Source organism: Myxocyprinus asiaticus, chromosome 25 (assembly GCF_019703515.2).
Source record: "Myxocyprinus asiaticus isolate MX2 ecotype Aquarium Trade chromosome 25, UBuf_Myxa_2, whole genome shotgun sequence".
In the NCBI taxonomy this organism is placed as follows: domain Eukaryota; kingdom Metazoa; phylum Chordata; class Actinopteri; order Cypriniformes; family Catostomidae; genus Myxocyprinus; species Myxocyprinus asiaticus.
The window spans coordinates 3,866,912-3,894,270 of NC_059368.1; the positions used below are offsets into that span (position 1 = coordinate 3,866,912).

The 27,359-nt window shown below is 36.5% G+C and overlaps 1 protein-coding gene across 1 annotated transcript in view; it reads left to right on the forward strand.

The window, feature by feature from the left end:
* Nucleotides 1-26,021, forward strand: part of LOC127415538 (collagen alpha-1(XII) chain-like) — a 126,616-nt gene extending 100,595 nt beyond the window's left edge. Inside the window, exons 62-77 of the mRNA XM_051654307.1 lie at nt 597-706; nt 4,663-4,821; nt 6,998-7,075; nt 8,716-8,802; nt 9,109-9,162; nt 9,679-9,774; nt 12,292-12,345; nt 13,554-13,607; nt 15,657-15,710; nt 15,826-15,897; nt 16,369-16,404; nt 16,497-16,563; nt 16,678-16,860; nt 21,436-21,513; nt 22,107-22,277; nt 25,900-26,021. Coding sequence (XP_051510267.1) covers nt 597-706; nt 4,663-4,821; nt 6,998-7,075; nt 8,716-8,802; nt 9,109-9,162; nt 9,679-9,774; nt 12,292-12,345; nt 13,554-13,607; nt 15,657-15,710; nt 15,826-15,897; nt 16,369-16,404; nt 16,497-16,563; nt 16,678-16,860; nt 21,436-21,513; nt 22,107-22,277; nt 25,900-26,021 — 1,475 coding nt within the window. The remainder of the gene's footprint in view (nt 1-596; nt 707-4,662; nt 4,822-6,997; nt 7,076-8,715; nt 8,803-9,108; nt 9,163-9,678; nt 9,775-12,291; nt 12,346-13,553; nt 13,608-15,656; nt 15,711-15,825; nt 15,898-16,368; nt 16,405-16,496; nt 16,564-16,677; nt 16,861-21,435; nt 21,514-22,106; nt 22,278-25,899) is intronic.
* The last annotated feature ends 1,338 nt before the right edge of the window (nt 26,022-27,359 follow it).

The following is a 27,359-nucleotide window of genomic DNA, read 5'->3' on the forward strand; positions in this document are numbered from 1 at the left end:
GTCCTTTGCAAAAACACTTTTCACATCTTCATGCTCATTCACAGTATATATCATTCGACTATTAAACCATACTGAAATTTATGTACATTGGTTTCTAATGCTGGCAGCTTCTTCATAAATTCTTCATTTTAAATGTGCCTTAGACTTTACATTTAAGGCACATTTTCATAGGTAATAGGTAAATTAATGTTGAATAAGTGTTATTAAGCATTTATAACATGTGAGGTTAAATGGCTCACTATTTGACATTTATTGCATGAATGTTGCCCTTTTATTCATGTTGTTATAACCACATATCAGTGATTTATAATGCATTTGTAAAGGACTTATTAGTAATCAGTTAACACCTTTATAAAACCCTCATCAAACATATTGCACATATTCTCTCAAGATCAAATTATCTGAGTTATGCTATCAACGATCATTTTGTAGCTCTTTACTCTTACTTTCTGAACAATTGTCTCATTTGTGTCTCATTTTATTTCACCTAAGGAATTTAAGAAGAAATATCTGAACAAATATTTTTTTATTTTTCTAGTTTGGGTTGGTTTGTGCAGTATCTAACTCTTAGTCTCTCCGTCTTTTTATTTGCTTAGCGTCCGGTCAAGCGGTTTCGTTTTATACAAAGGACACTACAGGCGAGATCCAACGAGCCACATTTAAAAACGATCATGTGAAGAAAATTTTCCATGGAAGCTTCCACAAGGTAAACTCTGATGTTCATTGTAGATGTTTGTGTAGTATGTTGCATGATACTTGTGCATCAAGCAAGAAAGCTTCGCTTTTGTCTCTCTCCTTGCAAGAGTGATGATAATCTAGTATGGTTTGTTCTTGAGAAGGTTTTAAATTGTGGCACCTAAATAAATCTGGAATTGTGTAGAGTTCAGTGGATGTAGAGTGGATGATAAAAGTTGGAGTGTTTTTGCTGAATGGTCTTGCATAAAGTGCCACTAACAACATAGACTGAGCCAAACAGCGTGAGGTCGCCAGCAAACTGCAGTTAAACAAATGCACTTAAAGGGATAGTTCACCCAAAAATGAAAATTCTGTCATCATTTACTCACTCTCATGTCGTTCCAAACCCGTATGTCTTTCTTTCTTTTGCAGAACATAAAGTGAGATGTCTTAATGAATATTCCGGTTTGTCTCTTAAAAAACAAAACAATGGCAGCTGATAGTGACTTAGGAGCTTAATAAAGGACCCAATAGTCTTCTTTTTTTTTTCCAGTAATGCATTTGCAATGTAACTAAACAAGTCCAGTGTTCAAAGGGGTTTAAAAGCAAAAATGTGCAGATTGTATTTTTGTTAAAGTGCTTATATGAATTATATTCATATATATATTTACATAATTATTCATTAAAAAGCATTATTATTTAAGCTCTAAAGTTTTCTACCCCTGAGGAGGGACTTAATTTTAGGTGAATAAGCAAGTACATAAGTAAGGACGGAAGTACATACATAAGTATGCAAGTAGGTACACAAGTACACAAGTATGCAAGCAAATAAGTACCTAGGTACGTAAGTGAATATGTAAATATGTAATCAAGTACATAAGTATGTAAGTGCATAATTAAGAACAAAAGTATTTAATTAAGTACATAAGAAAGTAGGTAATTGCATATATTTATAATTAAGTGCATATGTCTGTAAGTACATAAATGCATTTTTGGTACAGTGAGAATGTAAATAAGTATGTATTTGAGTACAAAAGTATGTAGGTTAGTATCAAGTACGTTCGAAAGTAAGTACAGAAGTACATAAGAACAAAAGTACAGAATTAAGTACATAAGTATGTATGTAAGTAAGGACTAAATTGTGTGATTAGAAACACAAGTATGGAAGTACATAAGTGAATACATTAATACATAGTTAAGCACGTAAGTTCGTATGTAAACAAGTACAAAAGTATGTAGGTAAGTACATACTTAAGTAAATAAGAAAGAAAGAAAGAAAGAAAGAAAGAGAAAAGAAGGGAGGGTGTATCAAAGACACAGAAAATCACTTTTGCTTGAATCTATATGTTTTATTTGGTGAGACTATAAAAAGTCCTGCATTTGTCTGGCAATGAATGCTGGAAAATGTTTAATTACTGTTCAAACTATTAAAAAATGACATCAGACAGATGCATCTTTCTTTATCTTTTTTCTCATCTATATCTCTGTCTGGTCTGAATCTTGGGCGGTCCTTCAGGTTGCCTGTCAGAAGCTGACCACAGGGGAAATTCTTGTGGTCTGATGGGGAACTGTGGGGGCTTGTTTGTTGTGGTTTTACCTCCCAGAATCCAGTACCACACCTGCTGTAACCTGTCAGTCGGTACCCTCAGGAGACCACTGTTTACCTGACCATGTGATCCTAAACACAGCATGAGTCACTTTAAAGTAGGGCTGGGCAGTACAGCGGTCCATGAGTAGTTGACACGTTTTTTTTCGTGTCAAGATTTTAGGTTCAAATTTAGATGAATAAGGGAAAGTGGCTATTTTAGGTCCTATGATTGTTCCTCACCATTTGAATATTTTTATAATATATTCTTACTCACCCTTTTGCCGCCACTAGTTAATTTTAAATGGAACATCAGAATTTAGTTGGCAACAGTTACAGAGCTACGTGACATTTTCCCGCATTAATATAGGATTCAACTAAAGCGTGGTCATAGGTTTGAACGTGGCTAAATCAGAATTTGTTGTCGAAACAATCCGGTTTATAGAATTATTTGTACTGTTTTGACATTCTTTTGTTTTTTACTCCAGTGTTACATAATACAAAGCTGTTTTTGCACTGATGCTAGACTTATCATTCTTTTGTTGTAATAATCGTTTCTTTTGGTTTGCGTACATCAACGTCCAAATGAAAAGAAGAAATAATCAAATGACGAAGTACCTTTCATTTTTAAAGTATTTAATTCACTGGATTATCCAGAAATAGGCATTGACACACGGTTATTCATTATTGTATATATACAATTTTTCCATGACTATATCATATGTAACATTACCATGATATAAATTTACTGTACTTATACTGTATTTTGATATAATAGATCTCTTCTTAAAACATAGCAGACAGCCCCATCACATGACAGTTTGTAATCAAAGCAAATGGAGTGGCATAACCTTTTCACTCACAATTTTCGGCTTTGGGCTTGAGGGTTCGTTTAAACTTCACCCCATAAATCTCCCCTGTTAGGAAAGAGCTCTTTGAACAGAAATGTGTTTCTAAGAGCTGAAAGGTTCTGGAACATTATTTACTCTTGCATATGGCTTTTTGGTCTAGATAAATAAACATGATTTAGATTGTTATGCTTTGGCAAAAACTTTGACTCCGTGAGAGTTTTTTTTGACTGGCTCGTAGCATGAAAGTATTCTGCAACACAAGTGGTGGGAATTTGAAACAACAACCCAACAATTATTAAAGGAACAGTTCACCCCAAAATACAAATATTTACTCACCCTCATCATCACCTTTCAAACCTGTATACCTTTCTTTCTTCTGTAGAAAACAAAAGAAGATATGTATTTGATTGAAATGGAGGACAGCTCAGTTCTGTTTTGAAAGATCTGGCTAATTGTGTGGCAGATTTAGAAGAAATATGTTTAAGAGATCTTGCTTCACTTTGAATGCTCACAGATGCCCTTAAAAGAGAACGATTTGAGGACAGCTGCCAATAATCATTTCAAAATTGGAAAATTAAGTGCTTGTAATCAGTTCCAATGGTGCTCTAAACAGAATAGCAGTGCAGCAGATCATAAATGGCAGGGGTTCTGCAAATTATTTAAAAAAGAACAGACCAGAGACCTCCAGGTGATGTACAAGAAAATGCCAATGATGATGTTTGTAATCCTAGATGGAACTTTACGGAAAAGAGTTAAATGTTTCCAATAAATACATTCAGATAAACGTTAGTTTCAGCCTCAGATCATTGGAACTGCGTTCCAACAAGTACTTCATCATTCAAATGAACAACTTGTCTCTTTCACTTTATTTACCCCAGTCCTGCAGAAAACGCCAGTGTATATAAGGCATCAAGCATACTGTGTTTACAGATATTGACCAATCCATTCCAGAGCAATAGATTCAGTCCCACTCTAAGAACCAGTGCTGTAGGGTTTTGAATATCAGCTGGTGTTTAAGATTTGGCAGCCAGATTGTCCGTGGCGTACATGGAAGAACAACTTCATCACATGCTGAGGTGAACAGGGAATAACCGTGTACATTGATTATGTGGAGCAGAGTGGTGAATCAAATCTGAAAGCATAAAGCCAACATGACAAGCAAACTTTTGTTGAGGTACAGGGTGTTTCTGACCATTCGTGAGATTTGACAGGCCTGCTGTTGATATATTTAATGATATCTTTGTTAGCTGTCATTCATAAAACTTAATTTCCCCCATTCTCTCTTCAAAAGTGTTTTACAATTGAACTGCCAGAATTGAATTTGATGATGGAGCAACTAATGCATATTTATGCGCCTCTGGCCAGAACACTCCCTCAGAATGGAGACTCCCAGAATCCCTAATTACGGCCTGAAGCCCTTGGACTTACCAAAACAATAGAAAACTGCCAACTGAGGATTACTTAATTATTTGTACTGTTGAAGATGAATCAAGTTCTTCCTTCTAAAGTGACCTCTTAGTCTGAATTTCCAACAATCTTCATGTCTTCTAGCTCCACATCCTGGTGTCTCCCAAGAGCGTCAAACTGCACGTGGACTGCCAGGAAGTGGCTGAGAAGGAGATTAAACAGAGAGGAAACATATCGACAGATGGATATCAAGTGCTCGGCAAGATGTCCAAATCTATCGGTTCTAAAGGAGAATCGGCAACCGTGAGTTCAAACGAAAAAATATCGTGCACCTTAGAGGATCTTATTAAAACAAAATTGAAAACAATAACAGTTTGTTGGTGTTTTGATATCACAGCCAGTGTTAATCTCATCAATGAAATTACTGCTGAAAATGTTCATTGTCAAAGTGGTTTTTGATTTCATTAATGATAACAAAGACAAGAAAAAAATATACTGTATATCATCACGGTAATTATATTATTTTTTAAATAATTTTTTTGTCTCCACAACCAAAAAACTTTAATTCTATCTGAGGTAAATATTTCCATGCTGCTGAACTTCAAATCAAAGATATTGTTTTGAAAATTATTTCAAGCTGTTTTATTTCAAAACTAAACAATTGTGTTGCCGTTTTGTTATCACAGCTAGTGTTCATCTCGTCAACGATTTTACTGCCGAAAATGCTCTTTAACTAAGTGTGTTTTGGGGGCCTGGGTAGCTCAGTGAATATTGAAGCTTACTACCACCCCTGGAGTCGTGAGTTTGAATCCAGGGTGTGCTGAATGACTCCAGCCAGGTCTCCTAAGCAAACAAATTGGCCCAGTTGCTAGGGAGGGTAGAGTCACATGGGGTAACCTCCTCGTGGTCACGATTAGTGGTTCTCGCTCTCAATGGGGCGTGTGGTAAGTTGTGCGTGGATCACGGAGAGTAGCATGAGCCTCCACATGCTGCGAGTCTCCGCGGTGTCATGCACAATGAGCCACGTGATAAGATATGCGGATTGATGGTCTCAGAAGTAGAGGCAACTGAGACTTGTCCTCCGCCACCCGAATTGAGGTAAGTAACCATGCCACCACGAGGACCTGCTAAGTAATAGTGGGAATTGGGCATGCCAAATTGGGAGAAAAGGGGATACAAAAAAAATGTAAAAAAAACTATGTGTTTTTTTATTTTGTCAGCGATTACAAAGACAAGATGAAAAATGACCAACCTAGTCTCGTAGAATGAATATTACTATAACTCCATTTTACGTGCCGATTTCTATGTTTCGTTGCAGTTTCCTGGTGAAATGAACACCAGAGGCGCTACAACAACTGTGCATTTTATTCACTTTCACACAAATCACGAGTACAACGGTGGATTATGACTTTATAAACACTTATAAATCACTCTATGACTCACAATGTTATGACACACTCACAATGTTATGATATCAAAACACTTACTATAACGCATAATTTGAAAAACGATACATTTCAGCGCTTGGATTATAGACTGTGATTAGCTTCCGTGGTAGCTCACCTGATGACCGCGGTTCGAACACGTGAGACATAATGTGTCATAGAAGTGACACAAAATGACGTGCTTGCATCAGAAAAAAATTGCTTTTCGTATTGTATTTGCTTTTAGAACAGGTTAGGTTTAGGTGTTGGATTAGGGTAAGGATGTCTGTTTTGTTCACCTCTTATTTGCTTTTATTTGGGCCCTTGAGCAAGGCCCTTGACCCTAACTGCTCCAGGGGCGCCGTATCATGGCTGACCCTGCACTCTGACCCCAGCTTAGCTGGGATATGTGAAAAAAAAGAATTTCACTGTATATGTGCAAACGTATAATGTGTGATAAATAAAAATATAATTATAATTAATATTATTTTAGGACACTTTTGGTTAGGTTTAGGTTAAAGTTTGATATTTCTGGACATTTCACATGGAACCTGCTGTGAAATATGTAATGAAGCACATAATTATTTTTTTCAAAAATGTTGCCACGGTCACATAAAATGAATGAGTTCAGACTGAAAAAAATGCATTATGACGATAATTAAATTATTTTAATGAAAACATATTTTTGATGAACATTATGTGCTAGCCAGAATGTGTAACTTGTAACGCAATATCATAATCTTGTCTTGTTTTTGATATTTTTCATAATACCATCAGCTAAAATGTTTTTGTTGTTGTTGACTGAAATTACATGCCATTTTAGTCAGAGTAAAATTAACTAAAATGAATGCATATAACGAAATATTGATCAAATTTAGTCTTTAGTCAAAAGACTAAATCTATGACTAAAAAATTTAAAAAATGAACACTGATCGCAGCATGTTTTTTATTGGCAGCTAGACTGGATCCTTGTGTTGGAGCATCTGAACTTATTTGAAAACGCAATGCTTTTATCAAAGACATGTGTAACATCCGTTTTCTCTCTGGTTGATCAGTTCCAGCTCCAGATGTTTGACATTGTGTGCAGTCTCGGATGGACCAGCAGGGACCGATGCTGTGACCTTCCTTCAATGGTAAGAAGAAACTTTAATAAAGGTCTAGTGATCAGAGTTACTTTTAGGTGGAAAATCCAAACATTGGGTGAAATTTCATGGTGACCTATGAACTGCACAGTTGTTTACGTTCCACCCCATGTCTTCGATCATTGTGGCTTTCAGCAGGAGGCTTAACCTTTGACTGCTCCAGACATTGGTACATAGTCACTTTGGATTAAAAGCAAATGACAAGCTAATTGACGATCACGCTAAACTAAAAATAAAGTTTCAGCTTCATAATCCCACACAGGTCACAAAACCTGTTCCAGATTAGTTTAGAGGTTTTCTCTGAGCTTTATTGTGATGTAATGATACTCCATGTGTTTGATATGTCCCTGAAGACCAGAAATTAACATGACATTTAACATGCGCTCGTCAAAACAGATTGATATTGTTAGATCACTTTCTTTCTTTGATGTTGCATCGTGCTCTCATTTCTCGTCTTTCATTTCTGTTTTGGGGAATTTCATTAGAACGTTTGGCCTTATTTTGGTGAAGACCACTTTCCTGGGACTGAAAAACATTGAGAATATGCATCTATTAATGCAAACCATGAGACCAGCTGCATCTTCAGACACCTTATTATTTATTTAGTCTTCCATAAGCAAGTTATTAAAGACTTTGAATGTGCACATGGGTTCCTGATAGTCAAAACACAATACGTGTTTAATAAACACTGTTACAGCGCTATGGCTTGTTTCCACAACCAAAAGCTTTGATTTGGTTTGATATTAAGTTCAGCATATCTATGTCTCTCTTTTACAGTATATCAATATGTCCAGAATCAAACTAAAGACATTGTTTTATATTACCAAGGCCGCACAGACTATTGGTTAATGTTAACCAATATTCAAACACTTATGTAGGCAAAGACATTATGAAGTAAAACAGGTTGCAAATGCAGTTTCATACTGACTTTAACTATCAACTTAACCCCAGGTTTCAGCATCTGTATTGTTCCAAAAGCACAAGTCCCTTTCATGTTTTTCATTGGGGAACTGATTTTTAATGGTACATTTTAACCATAAACCTTTAAAGACAGACCTACCGTGAGCTCCGGTGTTGTTAATTGATGGTATATGCTGCTGCATTACTTTATTTTTTTTAACTGCATTTAATAGCATAATTTGTAATGGATAGCAGAGAAAGATCCGCCAATTAGGGAATCACGGCTCACAAAGTGCACCAAAAGAGCTCTGCAGCGAATGAATGATGCAACATTCTGTCTCCCTACACTTTTTGAATTACGTAATGGAATTAATGGAAAGAACACAGTACTCCTTACTGCTGTCTTATAGCAGTAATGCCCTGCCATTGGAGCAACCAAAGGGTAACTGTCATGATCAAAGTACAATGATTGGACAGTTTTTGTAACTTGGACCTACAATGCCTAGATATTTAAGGCTATACCACCCACAAACTCTCAGACCAATTCACACCAGCAGTCAGGCTGCTAACCACCTATAAAATGGCTTTTGAAACTTCTAAATGTTTTTTTCTTTTTAGGATTTTAAGATCTTATGTCCACAATCCACCCAGAATCGTTTTATAGTGTTGATGTTGACTGATATTGACACTAATGCATTTGTACTTACTTTATCTTTCCCCCTGTGATTTAGAGAGATGAATCCAAGTGTCCTTCTCTTCCAAACGCCTGCACATGCACTTCAGACAGTACGGGGACTCAGGGCCCTCAGGGGCCAGTGGTAAGTCAATTGCAACACATTAGCATAGTTTACTTACAAAATCGACAGCAATAGGTAATAACTTTACAGTAATAGACTCTTATTAGACTCTTGTAAATATGTTTTGTATTATATGGTTTCAATAAAATGTCCAATACATTTGAACATTGTTTGACTATGAAAAAGGAATTTAAATATTTTCCATTATATTTCTTATTCAGTCAGAATTTGAAATCATGGTTGTGAATATCTTTGTTATTGTTGGTTGGATGGCCAATAGAAGGATTTTTCTCTCTGTAATCTCTCTACACATTTTTATTTTCCCAGGGTGCACCAGGAAGCAAAGGACCCCGGGGTGAGAGGGGAGATCCAGGTCAAATTGTTAGTACCACACAATTATCCATCATTCTGTCAATAGGATCTTATAATTACCTATATTAGTTCAGTTTGCATATTTATCTACAATACAGCTCTTGGTTTGAATGTTTATTTGAAAATTTTGCTATTAAAGTTTTCGTTAATTTATTGATGCTTATTACACTGCTCTCTACAATAGTAGTCTTGTAATATCACCCTGCAGGGGTTTATAACATCAGCAAAACTCTGATGCAAACCAGAGGTTGAATTCAGCTGTTTTGGAGACTTTGCTGTCTCTTTTTTTTTTCTCCCATAATAATGTAATTTCATCTCAAATCATTACATCATGTCCATTGAATTATTTATTTGTTAAGTAGCTGTGTAAAAAGTGGGATAATCTACAGTCTACATAAATGCCTCCAGGGTAATACAAGTTTATTTTGTTATTATCCCTTACTAATTTTCCACATTATGATCTACATTCGTAAAGCTAAGTGCATCAAGTTTATCTACAGAATTAAACTTTGTTTGTTTCTGCAGGGTCCAGTTGGGCCGCGTGGAGAAATGGGTTTGCCTGGTCCGATGGGCCCTCCAGGACCACAGGGACCCAGTGGGCTCTCCATCCCGGGCGAGGCGGTAAGTCCATCTCCAAAGTGTTTTCATAATATATCCATTGTCTCTTCTCACAATCAGATGTTGGCTGGTTGTAAATCTCTCCCAGTTCTTCTGCACACCAAACAGGGATAATTGAGACTATATTATTCCAGGAGTTGTGGCTGAGGAATTATAATGGCAGCAAAATCTAGATTCAGCATTTCTTTACGTCTGGAGCGTTACGCGCAATATCAGAGCTTGCAAACCATGTGATCTTGCTGCTAATGCACAAATCTTACTGGATTACTTCGTTTTCCTCTTTGTCTAAGCTGCTATGTTTTTTTGTGCTGCTTGCTAATTGCTCACACTTTGGGTTAAGGATTTGAACTAACCCCTAACTTAGGTGCGTAACTCACACCATTTGTGCTTCAGACATGAATGATACCTCAAATCTTGCAGCTTGCTTAAGAGAGGTATGCTATTAAACCCTAGCAACCACTTAGAACACACTAGCAACCACATAACGATGCTTTTAAAACTCCTAGTACACCCTAGCAACCACTTAGAACACCCCAGCAAACACATAGCGACTCTCTAAAAACCTCTTATTGTACTCTAACAACCACACAGAAACATTCTAAAAACCACCTAAAACACCATAGCAACCACATAGTGACAATCTAAAAATACCTGTAGACACCTTGTAGTGTCTGTTGGAGATGTGATGTCCTCCTCTTCAACAATAAATTGTGGCCAGTTAGGGCCAATTTTGTTTTCTTTATATATGTTACCGCTTGGTTCTATGATTCGAAAATACAACATAAATTGTCATTGCTATGCAGATGACCTACAGTTGTATTTGTCGTTGAATCCCAATGCTCTGACTAATTTAAGTGTTCTTCAAGCTTGTATAGCAGATATACAGAAAACAGAGGTAGTTATAATCATGTTTTTAGAAAGTCAAATTGAGCCAGTACTAAGTCAGGTGGTCCCAAATATTCAGCAGGTGGTGAGAAGACTGGTCGTCTATTTTGACACTAATTAAAATTTTGAATATGTCAGGAAGTTAGTTCAGTCGTGTTTTGATCAGTTAAGGGACATTTCCAAGGTGAGACATGTTTTGAGTTTTAGGGATACAGAGAAACTTATTCATGCTTTTATTTAATCTCAACTTGATTATTGTAATGCACCGTTTTCAACTTTAAATCAACATACTTTAACAAGGCTACAGTCAGTGCAAAATGCTGCAGCAAGACTTTTAACACGAACTAGGTCTTTTAATCATATTACTCCAGTTTTAGTTTCTTTGCACTGGTTACCAATTCATTTTAGGGTTGATTTTAAGATCATTAAATTTGGCGGCAGATTATTTAGCAGAACTTTTAAAACCATATAAAACAATTAGATCTCTTAGATCATGAACTGTTGGCTGTTCCAAGATCCAGATGCAAAACTAAAGGTGATAGAGCATTTGTAGTGAAGGTCCCTTGATTATGAAACAGCCTGCCCTGGGATATTAGATCTGCTGAATCTGTGACTATTTTTAGTCTCGTTTAAAAACTAATTTGTATAAACTTTTTTTTTTAATTTCTGTTTTTACCTTGTGTTTTACTGAGTGTGTTTTGATTTTATGTTTTGTGAAGCACTTTGTGCTAAATTGCTAAAAAGTGCTATAAAAATAAAGTTATTATTATTATTATTATTATTATTATACCCTAGCAACCACAAAGCGACATTTAGAAAACCACTTAAAACACCACAGCAACCACATAGTGATGCTCTAAAAACCACCTTAAACTGCCTAGCAACCATATAGCAATGCTCTATAAACCACTTAAAATGGCCTAGCAACCACATAGTGACACTCTATAAACCACTTAGAAGGGCCTAGCAACCACATAGCAATGCTCTATAAACCACTTAAAATGGCCTAGCAACCATATAGCAACACTCTATAAACCACTTAAAATGGCCTAGCAACCACAAAGCAACATTCAGAAAACAACCTAGAACGCACTAGCAACCACATAGCAACACTTTATAAACCACTTTAAATGGCCTAGCAACCACATAGTGATGCTCCATAAACCACTTAAAATGGCCTAGCAACCACATAGCAAAGCTCCATTAAACCACCTAAAACACCCTAGCAACCTCATAGCGACGTTCAAAAAAACACCTAGAATGCCCTAGCAACTACATAGCAATGCTCTGAAAACCACCTAAAATGCCCTTTCAACCACATAGCGGTGCCCTAGCAACCACATATTGAAGCTCTAAAAACTACCAAAGATGCCCTAACAACCACATAGCAATGCCCTGGCAACCACCCACAACACCCTAGCATCATGGTGTTGAGTCTTTACGGGTGAGCACCACTCGCATTATCTTTCTAGTTTTTTAAGAAATTTCTCTCACACATCCCCCTCTTCTCTCTCAGTCTTATTCTCGTGCACTGATATATGTGTTACATTTTCACTTGGATCTCACTGAAGTTTTTTACCGAAGCTCCGGGGGTTTGTTTGACAGCTCATTTTCTTTTTCGTTTTCCCCACTTAGGGTCGTCCAGGTCCAAAGGGAGATCCGGGCGATGCTGGCTTACCTGGACAGAAAGTAAGTGTTGCTCTGGAGAGCTCTGTGGGGGTGGGGGATTGTATAGCCTTTACTACCTCTCTGGACAAGCTCCATGTGGCATACATTAGGTCATAACTCAGGAGGGGGTCTGCTGGGAGGCAGTGCTGAACAATGGTTGTAGATCACGCCATGAGATAAAGTGGTTTGTTGCTGCATTTTAAATGAGTCATAATCTGTACCATTTTGTGGTTCTCCAATATACTATTTCGTATCTTTTGTTAGATTGTTTGGAGTTGGAGCATGTGTAGAGCCAGTAATTTAATCCTTTGGATTGGTATTTGTTCTTGGCAAAGCAGAATGGTGGTTTTGTAGCAATAATATCACTGTGACAATGAGCATCTTATTGGTTTTAGTTACATACTTAAACATAAGTAGCTCAACTGATACTTATTACTGATACTTCAAAACTACTTTAAAACTTAAGTACAGCAATATTTTTGGATGGTGGATTCCAACAAGTCACAAGAAAGAAAGTCATATGGGTTTGCAACAACATGAGGGTGAATGATGACCAATTTCTTTTTTTTTTGGGTGAACTATTCCTTTAAATGAGTGTCATCAAGATAATGAGAGAGAGAGAGAGAGAGAGAGAGAGAGAGAGAGAGAGAGAGAGAGGAGTGACATAAACATTGTCATAAGTTAACCAGCCATGGCTGATTCCTGACATCCAACCAAAAAACACCGTGACTGCATTTTGTTTTTCCAATTAAAAAGCAGACACAAATGTTTATTTGAGTCTAATTAACAATTAACTAATAAAAAGAGAGAATTGTTCTCACTGATGTGATTATACAACATAGTCAACGTCTCCAAGACAGACTGCGTTATTTGATCCATCTTAATGAAGACTGGGCTGATCTGTGCAGGTGACCATTTTGGAGGAGCTATAACAACATGCATTTAATGACTTGCAGAGAATGCAGTCAGAGTTTATAACGGCAGTAAAAAAGATCTGGAATATATTAAGTACCCTGTAAATCTAATGCCAAGACATCAAAGGCTAAAAAGAAAACTGACTAAGATAAAGCAAGCAAGAAAGAAATATATTGTATGTAGGGGGAAAGTGTTTGTGTAAATTTGTTTCATTTGTTTGGTCGGAGGTGAGGAACCTGTGCTGATATAAAGTTGGAGTGGGACTCTGGCACTGAGACTGATATTGTTTTGTTTTTTCTTCTATTCTCTCTCAGGGTCCACCAGGACCAGCTGGTGCTATTGGGCCTGTTGGACTGGCGGGAATACGGGTGAGTGAGGACCGTTTAATGTACAGCACAATAGAGTAAATCTCATGAAAACAGTCAAGAACATGTTTGGGTCACATTTCATTCCAAAAGAAAATATAGAGAGAGACTAACATATAAGTCACTTTTTAGGATCATTCAGATTTTTTGCATTATGTCATTATTTTCATGACAATTAAAGGAATGTTTCGGGTTCAATACAAGTTAAGCTCAATTTACAGCATTTGCAGCATAATGTTGATTCCCACCAAAAAAACAAAAAACACTGTAAGAAAATGATTTGCCCCTTTGTTTATCAAAATAAAGTTTATTGCAAAAAATATTGCAGTTACAGAGTGGCACATATAATGGAGGTCAATGGGGCCAATCCTCACTGTTTCAAAAGTACAGCCACAAGATGTAAACATTATATATGTTAACATGATTTTAGTGTGATAAAATCGCTTACTAACCTTTTCTGTGTTAAGTTATAACCAATAATACAACTTCATTGTCATGACAATGAAACCTTGTTATAACAGTATTGGAAATATTTTTACACAGAAAGGTTAGTGAGCAATTTTACACAATTTTAACACATCACATAATGACAATACTTTTGAAACTATATGTGTTTTTTGGTAACACTACAAAAAGGTTCCATTTGTTTTTTTCTCCCCTTTTCTCCCCAATTTGGAATGCCCAATTCCCAAAGCGCTCTAAGTCCTCGTGGTGGCGTAGTGACTCGCCTCAATCTCAGTTGCCTCCGCATCTGAGACCGTCAATCTCTGCATCTTATCACGTGGCATGTTGAGCACATTATCGCGGAGACCTAGCATGTGTGGAGGCTTCACGCTATTCTCCGCGGCATCCACACACAACTCACCACTCGCCCACCAATGAGAGCGAGAACCACATTGTAGCGACCACGAGGAGGTTAACCCAATATTACTCTACCCTCCTTAGCAACCGGGCCTATTTGGTTGCTTAGGAGACCTGGCTGGAGTCACTCAGCACACCCTGGATTCAAACTCGTTACTCCAGGGGTGGTAGTCAGCATCAGTACTCGCTGAGCTACCCATAAGGTTCCATTTGTTAACATTACTTAACTAAATTAGTTAACATGAACTAACAATGAACAATACTTATTAAGCATTTATTCATCTTAGTTAATGTTAATTTCAACATATATTACTACATTTTTTAAATCAAAAGTTGTATTTGATAACATTAGTTAATGCACTTTGAACTAACATTGAACAATTATATTTGTATTAACTAACATTAACTAAGATTAACAAATGCTGTAAAAAATCTATTGTTCATTGTTTGTTCATGATACCTAATGCATTAAGTAATGTCAAGTAATGGAACCTTTAAAGTGTTACCTGTTTTTTTTAATGTTTATGAACTGGCCCCATTCGGATTTTTTTTGTTTTGTTTTTAGAAATGAGGGACGAGTCGATTTTTTTTTTATGTGATCAACATTATGCCACAAATGTTGTCGATTGAGCAACTTCTATGGAACCCTGAATATTAAGCACATATCAGTCACATCAGTTCTTAAAAGCCTACTTTAATGTCCCTATTGCTGTAATGTGGAAAAAGTGATATATTATTTAAATAGCATATTTTGTACATTTGTACAGTACAGTTCTAAGTATACATTATGGTAGTATGTGTTGTACTGCCTTTTAATTTATGATTTTAATCAAAATACATATGATTTTAATAATAATAACAATAAAAAAGTGTCCAGACAGGATGATTTTCATTACTGTATTACATTATTATTTTTATTGCATTATCTCAATTAGAATTATCTTGGAAACATTTAAACAACACAATGTTTACAATGTTTCTAAAAAAAAAAGGCTTGATTTCCCTTATGCAAAGTATAGTTTCTTATTTTATTAAAACATGTTCCTATTGATTTTGGGGTGAAATATGACCTGGACATGTGTTCATGAAATTCACCCATTTACCTTTGATTCATGTGGATGTGCACATGCATGTACAGTATGTTATCAATGTACAGTAATGCGGATCTGTGCATGGATGTTCTCAATGCAGGGACCCCCAGGCAAGGAGGGGCCAGTGGGACCCCGAGGCCCTCAAGGACCTATGGTATGCTCTTCATTTTCTGTAGTGTTGTAAAATTTGTTTGCTCTCACTCAGATGTGAACTTTGTAATGCAGACATCTGTTTTCCTGAAGAGCGGAACTTTAATTCTCTTGCTCAGGGACCCCCAGGAGCCCCTGGAATGCCGGGACCCACTGGAAAGCCTGGAAAATCTGGAGACACAGGTGTTCCGGTATGGAAACGCTCCAGTTTCATGTTGACATACAACAGTGTGGTACTTGTAACTGCTGCTAATTTGTAGGAGGAAAGAGGAAATAAAAATCACAAATGCAATCTCTTTAACATCTCAATTGTTTCTTCAAAACAACAGTGAGAGTCTTCTGGTTCTTAAGATTTTTCTCACATTAATTTCATATGTCTGCTGTAGAGATTCAGAACCACATTACCCACATTAATTTTACAGCAAATTTAAGGAGAAACATCTGAGACAAAGCTGATCTTTGTGTTTTAACCAAACACATTGACCTTATTATTGACTTTTATTTCCTAAAGCAAGTACAGCAACAAAGAAGATACAAAGTCTAACACAGTCCAACTCTTTACTTATTGAAATGTATGGTTTGCTCTTAGGCGTAAAATAGGACAAAACGAGTGATGTCTCATAGACTATTTAATGTGATTAATGTGGTTTCCATTCATACAGGGGCCTTCGGGGGTTAAAGGAGACAAAGGAGAACGAGTGAGCGATTATTTTAATATGTGTTCATTTATTTATCATTTTATAAGTGTCTGAGTAGAGAAAACGCTGACCTCTTGTTTTCTTTCTTTAAGGGAGACATTGCATCGCAGAGCATGATGCGTTCTATTGCCAGACAAGTTTGTGAACAGCTTGTGAATGGTAATTTCATCCAGTATTCATGTGTTTTCATTGTCTTTTTTAGCAATAAGACACAAAAAAATTTCCTATAATGTCAGTAAATTCATGGCTAAAGGGCATTGTTAAATTTTGCAGGGCAAATGGGTCGATTTAATGAAATGCTAAACCAGATCCCCAGTAACTATCACAGCAACTCTCCTGGGCCTGCTGGCCCCCCCGGACCACCCGGACCCCAGGGACCACGTGGAGAGCCCGGTCGGATAGGCAGAAATGGCCAGCCAGGAAGTCCAGGGTTGCCTGGTAGCCAGGGAGACCGAGGTACCTGAAACAACAGCCAAACCATAACATAAACATAAAGCATACGGCAAAAACAGCCATCTGATTTTGATCAGCAGACCTCATGTCTCGGTTTTCCAATTTGTAGCAAAGAAGTGTGGTTGGTTTGGATTTCTGTCCTCACTGTATATGTAGAAATGCTTTTGTTGCTCCTCAAAGCTGCTCTTGGTATTTTATGTCACAAACTCAAGCGTGAATTCACTAAACAGTCACAAATTCCATTACAGTAAAAATTCACTTAACAATTGCATCTTATTCACTAACCACCTACAGTCTAGTTTAAGCGGGCACAGTTAGCGCTGAAATTGCACTGCTTCTTAAATATTTAAATAATCACTGTCATTCATTTCCTTTCGAACATGCCTCCTTTCTACGTAAATTAGGCACATTATAGCTTGCACTTCATTCACAATACTTCATGCGTTTTGCCCTGTGCAATAAACATTGTGCTATTACCGCCCGAGGAAAGCAGGCAGTAAACTGCATATTATTTAAAAGAGATTTTTGTGTACATGTTCTATCAACCATATCAACAGTAAGTCATCAAATGATGGAGAAGAGCACTATTGCCTGGCATATATCCAGATGTGCGGTGTAGTCAAGTGCACTTTCGGCATGTTAAAGAGAAGATTCAGGTCTCTAGATCAGTGGTTCTCAAAAGTTTTTGTACTAAGGCACATCTATGTAAATATTAAATTTCCAAGGCACACCATGATAATGATCCTCATAAATGTGAAATAAACTGTATTAAACCTTATGCTGCCTCTGAAACACAAATCAAAAATTAAAAATGGACTTGAAACCATGGTAAATTATATCTGTGAAAAAACATTTTAAAAAATGTACTACACAAATTTCATGGAATATTTGAAAAGTTTATTTGGGTTGTAAGGACAAATCAGGGCTCTACGCTAAAAAATTTATTTAGGAAAGAAATGCAAAAGTATAAAAATAATATGATGATTATAAAACAATGTTTGTTTATTTTTTGGAATGTGCATTGACCTGGAATTTGCATAAGCGCGATGCCATGCAGCTGCTTGGTAGTCTCATAATAAAGTGTGAACATTTTAACAGGATAGGTTTTTGCAGTCTGGCAGTGTGTGGTTATAATTTTACAATGTGCACCTCTGTTAGAAGCAGAATACTTTAGTTCGGTGCGCTGTCACCCTCTTGCAATTGTGCAAAGAGGCTCTTATTGTTAGAGTGACATTTCATGGTTATTTTTTTATGTTTTTTATGTTTTATGTTTAAAGCGCGTCATTGTTTACAAGAGAAACTTGTGCTGTTCACAAACCAAAACAGTCCAAAACAATTTCAAAACAATATAAACATTTTTTTTAAAAAAAACATTTCCAAATATTAATAATAAAAAAAAACAATGTAAATAATGACGCGCTTCCTGACTCCTCCTCCACGTGATGCGTGACCTTACCAACGAGCTTACGTCATCCCTCTCATGAGCGCACGTCACAGAGATGTACGGAAGCGAACATTTGTAGTTAAAAAGTATATAAGTATTGTTTTGTTTTGTTTTAAAAAATAATCAATTGTTTGCGTTCAGAAGAATTTTATTTGTTGACTGGAGTGTGGATTATTTTGATGCACCCTAAATATGCATTTTGGAGATTCACTTGCATTCTTTAGAGGAGGAGGAGACCTGAAATGAAATCCTAAAAGTCATAAATTCTGTTTTGATGAAGAAAGAAACTCAGATTCATCTTGGATGGCATGAGGGTGAGTAAATTATCAGCAAATTTTCATTATTGGGTGAACTATTCCTTTAATATTGATTACCACAAAAATTAATTTAAACAACTTTACGGCTCAAATAATGCTTTAACAGAAGAATTAATGTAAGTGCTTTTATAAAATTATAAACTTCACATGTCTGCCTTTAAACCCTCCAAAAATTGGCCCCATTCACTTCCATTGTAAGTGACTCACTGTAACCAAGATTGTTGCTTTTTTTTTTTTTTTTAAAGAAAAGGAAGGACGAGTCGAAATTCATTTTTGTGGTAATCAACATTATTACCACAGCCACAAATGCCGTCGATTGGGCTTAATTTACATTGAAGCCAGAATATTCCTTTAAGCTTATTTAAGGGATGTTTGTTTTTATTTTCTAGTGATCCTTTTTGGGGGCTCATTTCCATGCATGTGCCATAAACCAATTAGCATAATTCTATTGGAATAAATTATTGTCATAAATAATAGCGAGTGAGGTGCTATAACAACATGCAAATAAACGACGCTATCAGCGAGCATAATTCATTCTCATTGTAGAGGCTGGGATAGTATAGAATGTGCTGGGATCACAAACATCAGCGCTATTTATCAGAGGCAGTTTGCGATGTGCTATTACTGCTCATGGAAAGATTACGTAAACTGTGAATTATTTAAAATGGTAAAGGCTCAGTGACATTCACCCTTGCTCAGCTACAGTAATCTCAATGGCAATCCGCATGATCAGGATTTATCCTAATGGACTTCCAGTGGCAAATTTGCATGGGTTGAAATTTGACGGACTTGGATTTATAGGGCTCTATTTTCATGAGTGCGCAATGCGCAGCGCTACATGCAACGACCGTGTGCTTCGGCTTATCCAATTGTCGTGAGCGCGCTAATGCTAATTGCACAAAACGTGGGTGGGTGTGTTTGCGCTATCTGTGGGTTTATTGTATGTTAATGAAGTGGCTCAAAGCACAATTTGCTATTTTCCTGAGAAATAGTTAATTGCGCTAAGACGTTTCAGAACCATGTCTATTTTCAGCGCAAAATGTCTAAATTCAGTTCATACATTTGCAGTTTAGAGATTCCACCAGCAGGTGGTAATAAAGTTCATGTCCAAATTCTGAAAACATAGTGGAATTTCAAATTATGTCCCTGAAAAGTAGAGTTGTAGCTGTCTTATAAAACAAAAATGTATGAGATTTGTATTAAACTATAGGTCATGGTTTATTTTTCAATTATTATTATTATGTTATTTACAATTGTATTTATTGGTATTTTTCCACCAGTATTTTTAAGACACTGCAAAAGGTGCCGGTGAAAGAAGTTGGAGAGTATAAAATGTTTGGATCAATTATATGATTTTTTTGATCATTTCATTATTTTGATTATATATTTTGTTTGAAGTGAAATTTAGAAATATTTTTGGTTTAATTTTTTCAATAAGTGAATTTAATTGTTCAAAATTTAAATCAACTGGTAGAAGTGAAGTGTGTGCCAATACAATCACTAACTACATTTCCATCCAAGGATTTTTTGCGGAAAAAGTTTTAGCGCATCAAAATAAAGCTGATGGAAGCACAAATTATCGATAAAATTTCACAAGTGTCGACGTAATATTTTTCCGTTTAAGTTTAGAGTATTAATCCTATGTCAACACGTCAGTTGTCTTGAAAAAACAAGTTTGGAAACAGTTTTTGTCGAGAAAAATGGCATTAACGCATAAATGTAGTGTCACATGACAGATACATCACATTTGTCCTTAAAACAAACAGCATAGCAGAGAGGTAGCCTACACTTGGACTCATGAGGAGACTCGAGTTTTCTTAAATTTCTTTAAAAGACATGTGGACACATTTTATTCTCGATGGAAGTTTTTCCAGTCATTTTATGGACTGCGCGTTCCCGAGCCGGTAAAGAAACGCCGGGTAAAATAACAATATTTTTCATATTAATCCCTTGTGATTGACAACATGCTGGTAAAAAAATAAAAGACAGTGAATCTGCACTGTCCAACCTGTAAGCCTTATTTATTGTTGTTTAAGCTCTCTGAGTGTCTGAAGTGGATGTTGGCCAATGAGATGACACACTTCTTTTTTACTGTTTTGCAATAACAGACACAAGTTTTCAGAACAGAAAAATAAAAAGAGAAATAAAATTCAGCACCAAGGGGATTAAACAAAAGTGCCAAAATAATTAGGCTAATTTACAGATAAAAATATACATAAGAGAAAAGGGATATGAAGGGAATTCTGTGCGGTGCATGTCATGCATGAATGCATGTGGCCGATCTCCGGACATCGCCGCACTAGTGGGGGTGTTGACTTTGTGCTTATGACTTATGGCATAGCGCTGCGCTTATCGCTCTTAAAACAGGCCCATGATATTGCAGCATTGACCAATTGCAAGTTGCTTGGTTTGGTAGCGACCCCTGTGGGGCGGTCCTTCAAACATGAAATCACTAAACAGTCGGGTCACTTTAGGACAATCCATTATAGCGCAAAACCCTGCATCTTTTTCACATACCACCCGCGGTCCAACCTACGACCACAGCATTGCAAGAATGCAGGTTAAATACGGTATGTACAACCGGACAGTATGCTTGCAATGAATTCACGTACTCGCGTAAAATATAGTTCTGGCGCATCTGTCTCTATGACACAAATCTTTGCTTTGTCAGCTGCGTCTCTCTCCAGGTGCTGTTACAGGTGTTCAGGTGTGATGTTATTTTGTGTCTTTGGCATGTCTAGGTGTGAGCTCCATAAGTGGACATTTGTATATGTGTGCTTGATCTCATATTGCTGTGTTTATGTGTGTTTATATTAGGATTGACCGGAGAAAAAGGAGACAGAGGAAGTCCAGGCATTGGAGAGAGAGGACAAAGAGGTGCCACCGGACCACCTGGTATGTTTCACAAACCTTTACTCATTAACAGAAAGACAGACAGACACACAGACAGACAGACAGACAGATAGACAGATAGATAGATAGACAGACAAAAATGGACGGATGGACAAACAAACAGACAGGCATACAGACAGACTGACGGACAGATAGATAGATACTATTTAAAAAAAACACTAAATTAATAATTCTGTTCATTTTTACCTTTGAACACATCCCAAATGTCCCCAATGGGAAGATTTTGACAGGTTTAACCAACTACTGGGGACAGTTTTGTCCCCAATGTATAGCTAAGTATAATCTGTACATATCCACACATGTGACATAACTTAATGAGTTTAAGTGGCCTGTTTTCTCTCTTTCTCATTGTATTTTATCTCATGTCCGCCACTTTTATTTTTACACACAGTGCAGCTGGACGAATTATGTTTGCTCTCAAGAGTTATGTAACACTAAGAGTTATGTAACGAGCAGGCATAACTCTTCCAGTCTTTGCTGCGCAGTTTTCACTCCCAGAAACCGTACAGTAAATTAAAAGATTTAAGCTGTGTCTGGGGGAGATTCTAAGGCAATATTCCTCCTGAATTTTGCAGGCCCACCAGGTGAGTCCAGAACTGGTCCCCCTGGTCCCAGTGGTTCCCCCGGCAACCGTGGTCCACCTGGTCGCAATGGTGTCGCCGGAGTACGGGGTCCACCCGGCCCAACAGGCTACTGTGACTCTTCTCAGTGTGTCGGAATTCCATATAACGGACAGGGTTACAGAGGTACGTCACCCTTGTTTTCGTTCCGCCTGTTGCATGATAGTTGAAATTGATGACTTATAACATGATAACATTAATAGCATGTAGTAGTGTAATGCAGTGCATGAATTGAGCAGGAGTCGTTGTAGCTTTGGTTTCATAGTAGTGGCAGCAATGGATAATGTGAGGTTTATTTACATTATAGGAAATAGCTGCTTTACATGGTGTCCTAACCAGGCGCAACACAAAGCGACAAGCGGAAAAAACTTTGAGCTCTTTTGAAGTTTTTTTGCTCCGATTGTAGTTCATTAGCGATTTGCTGGGTAGCCCTGCCATCATGAAATCTTATTGGCCCAAAATCATGCTTGATATTAATGCTGCGTTCCATTCCAACTCGGAAAGTCGGAATTTCAACTTTGCAATTGGAAAAGTGCAATAGAATGCCACTTCTAGTTCAGAAACTCATGCAAAAATCCACAACTCTGATTTCGGCAAGATGCATATGCAAACATGGCGACACCCAGGGAGATGTAAGCAGTTAATGTTGAACATTCACTTTTCAGCAAATAAAAATGCCTAAATGAGTAAAACATGCTCATTTTACACCTGCAAAACAAATGCTATCACCACATAGCATCGTTTATTCTTCGCAATTTGTTGACAATCAAACTCCTGCCAAGCAAATGCTAGAATTGCAACTTGTTTCTTTAGACGTCATCTTCAAAACATGGAATGCCTTTTATGGTTGGAGATAATTAAGAATATCCCTCATTTGACATTGGATGAAACGCAGAATAAACATCAGATATGTTCTAATTGGCTGAGGATTTGTCACGTCGCAAAGCATTTGCATCGCACCTGGTTAATACACGGTTTTATCCAAGCAGATTATCATAACCTCATTTCAGATAGATACCTCTGTGAATTCTAACATCCTGTTTAACCTGTTTCAGGTTCATAAACATTCTAAAGCACCTGTGCTGCTTACACTTTGAAATCCTGAGAAAAGTCAAGTGTTATTGGGCTCTGTGCGGATAATCACCACTGAGATGATTAAACGAACACTATTGAACGAAAACAAACAAACAAAAACAACAAAAAGAGATTACGATCTGCGGATGGGTACTAACAACTCACAGCCACGGGCATCAGCGACGGCAGCCAAAACAAACGAAAACAAGCTGCAGTCGGCTGGGACGCATGAACAAAACACGCAAAAACAAACACAACAATTACTAACCAGGTGGATCTGTAGACAAAACAACTGTCATTTAGCATGTTCACGCAAAGATTTTTGTTTATTTTTGTAAATGAACTAATCGTGCCTAGTAAATGAATCCCAATCCACTAAAATTAGTTTTAACCCTCGTAGTGAGCTTGTGCAATGTATTCTGCTGCTTTGCTTAATGCCAACACCAGTGCTTCTTTTTGTTTTTACATGCCTTAAGATTTTACCTCAGGGCCAAATCTGAAGTACTCTGATTGTACACTGTTATAGTATTGGATTGTGTTTCACTGAGGTCATGTCTCCTTCAATTGACTGTAAGTAATAGTCTGAATTAATATCTGAATGGGCTTGTGGTTGAAATCTTCATTTTAGTTCTCATATTGATATTTTTGGAAGGCAAACATGCCCATATCAGCAGCTGTTTTAAAAGACAGATTTTTCCCATGATTGCCAGTGTCTTTATATATATATACACAGTGGGGTCCAAAAGTCTGAGAAAACATTACAAATCTGGGAGTTTTTTTTTTTCTTCTGCTTTAGGATTTTAAAACAAAGACTAAGACTAACACTAAGAGATTTTAGATTCAGATTATGCTCTTTTTCTAGGTCACTAATCACATCTAATGTGTGATATTAACCATGTGAACTCCTTTGTAGAAAAGATCAGATTTCCTTGCTTCCATTGAAACACACAAAATGCTCTGTGTAACATTCTCAAATCATGCTGGATAACACGGATCATCAGGTTTTGCAAAAAAATGTGGAGTCCATGCCAGCTCGAGTCATTGAAGCATACCAAATACCATAAAAATCCAAAATTACATCCATATATATATACATATACACATGGGTGTTTCTTCAACTTCAGCCACTTTTAGCACTGTGAACTTTTAGAAAGTAGTCTCCATCAAATATGTTTCACACTCACTAATTTTTTAATTTGTCTACTAACAATGACCAACAGTGTATGTTCATGCATTATAGGAGATTTATGCCATTTCTGTCATGAAAATTCCCACAACAGTGTCATTTGCACATCTCAAATTCGGAATTGTGTTTAATAGAATTCTGTGCTGGAAATGACGCTGATGGAAATGAAATTTCGTTTTTGAAATAAAATGTCTTACTACTTTGTCTTGCTAAGGCTTATTTCATAGCTAACATTTTATGTATCCAAAATACACACGATTAAATAAAATTTGCACACTTTTTGTATAATTTGGCAAAATGACAGCTTGACTGGAAATGATGGCCAATAAAAATATTCTGCTTACGAGGGATATTTCCCTTTAATTATTTTTTTTTTCTTCTTCAAACATCACTTGTCTCATATTTCAAGCATGCTCTTCATTGACACTTTTGGTTAACAAGTATACTGACTTTTGGTGGGGGGGGGATGATTAGGGGCAAAATTGTTTGGGGAGGTGGAAATGATTTTTGGAGGGAAAAAAAAACATTTTCATTGATTAGATGATCATAGTTATAAATTTTACATTTTAGGCCTGTTAAAAATGTTTTAAGTCAGTTTTAATGTAATCATAACCTTATTATGTGTGGACACATTTGTGGACCTTGTATTTTGGCTTCGCTATATGCAACGCATAATTGAAATTAATTAAATCCGAATGAATACTGTTCATAAGACTCTACACTGTCATTTAAGGGTTAAAATTCTGGCGCACCGCGTCATGTGACACAACAGCGTGACGTTGATTTCTGTATAGCACTCCTAAAGAGCCTGTTTAGTTGTAAAGAGTAGCATCTCTAGTTTCGATTGATATGCCGCTTAAAAAAATTATAAATTTTTTGCGTGTCAGCGTGCTGATAAAGATGAAGTCCACATGTGGAAAATGGGACCTTATTCCCTCGAAAGTAAAAAAAAAAAAAAAAAACATTAACACATCTGTGTCATTTGCTTCATTTATAAATTTGGTTATATTTTATTTTATCACTATAGCTTGGTATTACTTAAAATTTCACAACTTAGTCCCTCTATTTCAATTTTCAATTATATCAATTTTTTAGAAACCTATTTGCTCTAGAATTGTATTTTATTTTTTTGCTTGTTTATTAGGTGCTACAAATCAAAACGAGAAATTGAAAATGCACACAGCAGTCACGCTCGGGTCTCGGAAGGTTAATATAACAAAGAAGTTAACAATATAAATCAAACCCCCGGACATGAAATTGCTTGAAGTTGAAGAAACACCTTAAAAAAAATAATGCAAAATAGAAGCATTTTTACTTGTGGTCTCAGATTTTTGGTCCCTGTTGTATATATTTCTAACTCCGTTCTATCAGTGCCCTTCAAACCAGCCATTCCTAACCCTGCCTTTGAACTTACCATAGTTGCATTTGTGTCGAGCACATTCAGAAAGGTAACAATCGTATTTTGGCCACTGCCATATCTTCAAGCAGAACAGTTTCCACCTGACGCTGAGCGTGTAGTCCCAATACCTGAAGAAGACTTTGAGATATCACCAAACCAGCGGCGCAAGAGATCACTGCCTGAGACGAGATCCAAAAGGATAGTCTGGTAAAACATTGGCTATGTCTTTGTTGACGTTCCGTTGACCTGTACAGATCAATGAACCCTTTGAACCTGTGTGAATTCAGTATAGCAGATCGGACGATCTCACACACATGAATCTCGTAATATAACCTTAAAGCTTTCTGTCTGTCCACTTGTACTCCATTGCTTGTAAAATAGCATTAAATATTTGTTCAATTGTGTTCATTCGTCACAGCAGAGCGTAGGTGAAAGGTGTTTGATAATTTATTAACATGGAAGGGTTTCCAAACATCATCGCCTCTTCCAATCATCTGCATATTCACAAATCGTCATTTATATCGCATACGCATTACTTATCCATTTCTGTCTTCACCTGAAAGGTTGTCTTTTTTGTAAACATCCGCAGTAAAACATGCCCTCCATCGCATTATAATAAATCAAATATTGATCATATTGGATGAATGTTTGATTGAACTCAGCTGATTTTACCTAAGGTGGAATTGCATGTCTGTGGTGTATATTTAGTATGTTTTTGTTTCAATTGTAGTTGTTTGTTTTTATTTTTGTTAATCCAGAATATAGTTGTTGTAATTGTTGTTTTATCAGTATCAAATGCAGTTGGCATTTAAGTGCAACACTATAGACAGATATAGTATTGCTGCTTCATGTTTGTAACTGCACATTGTGAATTCCACAGCCTTATTTTCTTATTTATTTCTGAAACAGAGGAGGCATTTTTCAATAAAACTACTGAAAATGAAATTTTTTGTCAATTGTTTTCTTTTGTAAAACATATGCAAGAAATCCACATATGGTTGTGTACTCCTAAAAGTTAGTAAAAATAAATGTTTAGCAGATATGGGTCATGGACAAATAAGATTGTCCAAGTATTATATAGTATAAGTATTATTATTATTATTATCACATAATGTGTGGTTATAGCAATAATAATAATGGTTGCAGTTTTTAGATGTAATTTTACCGTACTGGTCTACATTTCTACGTTCTATATAGTTACAACACCTACAGTAATTACAAGGTACTAACCCTTACCCCAACCCTAACCTTCATCCATATTAGGTACAAGTAGTTACCAAATATTACTCAGTACTTTCTTGGGTAAAAAAATAAAATAAAAATGTCTCTGGATGGTTACGCCACATGACATTTTTGACTTTAAGCCCCAGAAAATAATATCTAAATGACTTGGAACTCAGAAATGTACATTAGAGTAGAGGTGTATTCAAATAACTGTTTTTTGTGAACTGGGATTTTAATGTATTTTTAAATAACTTGATACTGTAGATCCGGACAAAAGAAAAATAAATTTACATCACATCACTGAAACATTTGCTTTTAAAAATTA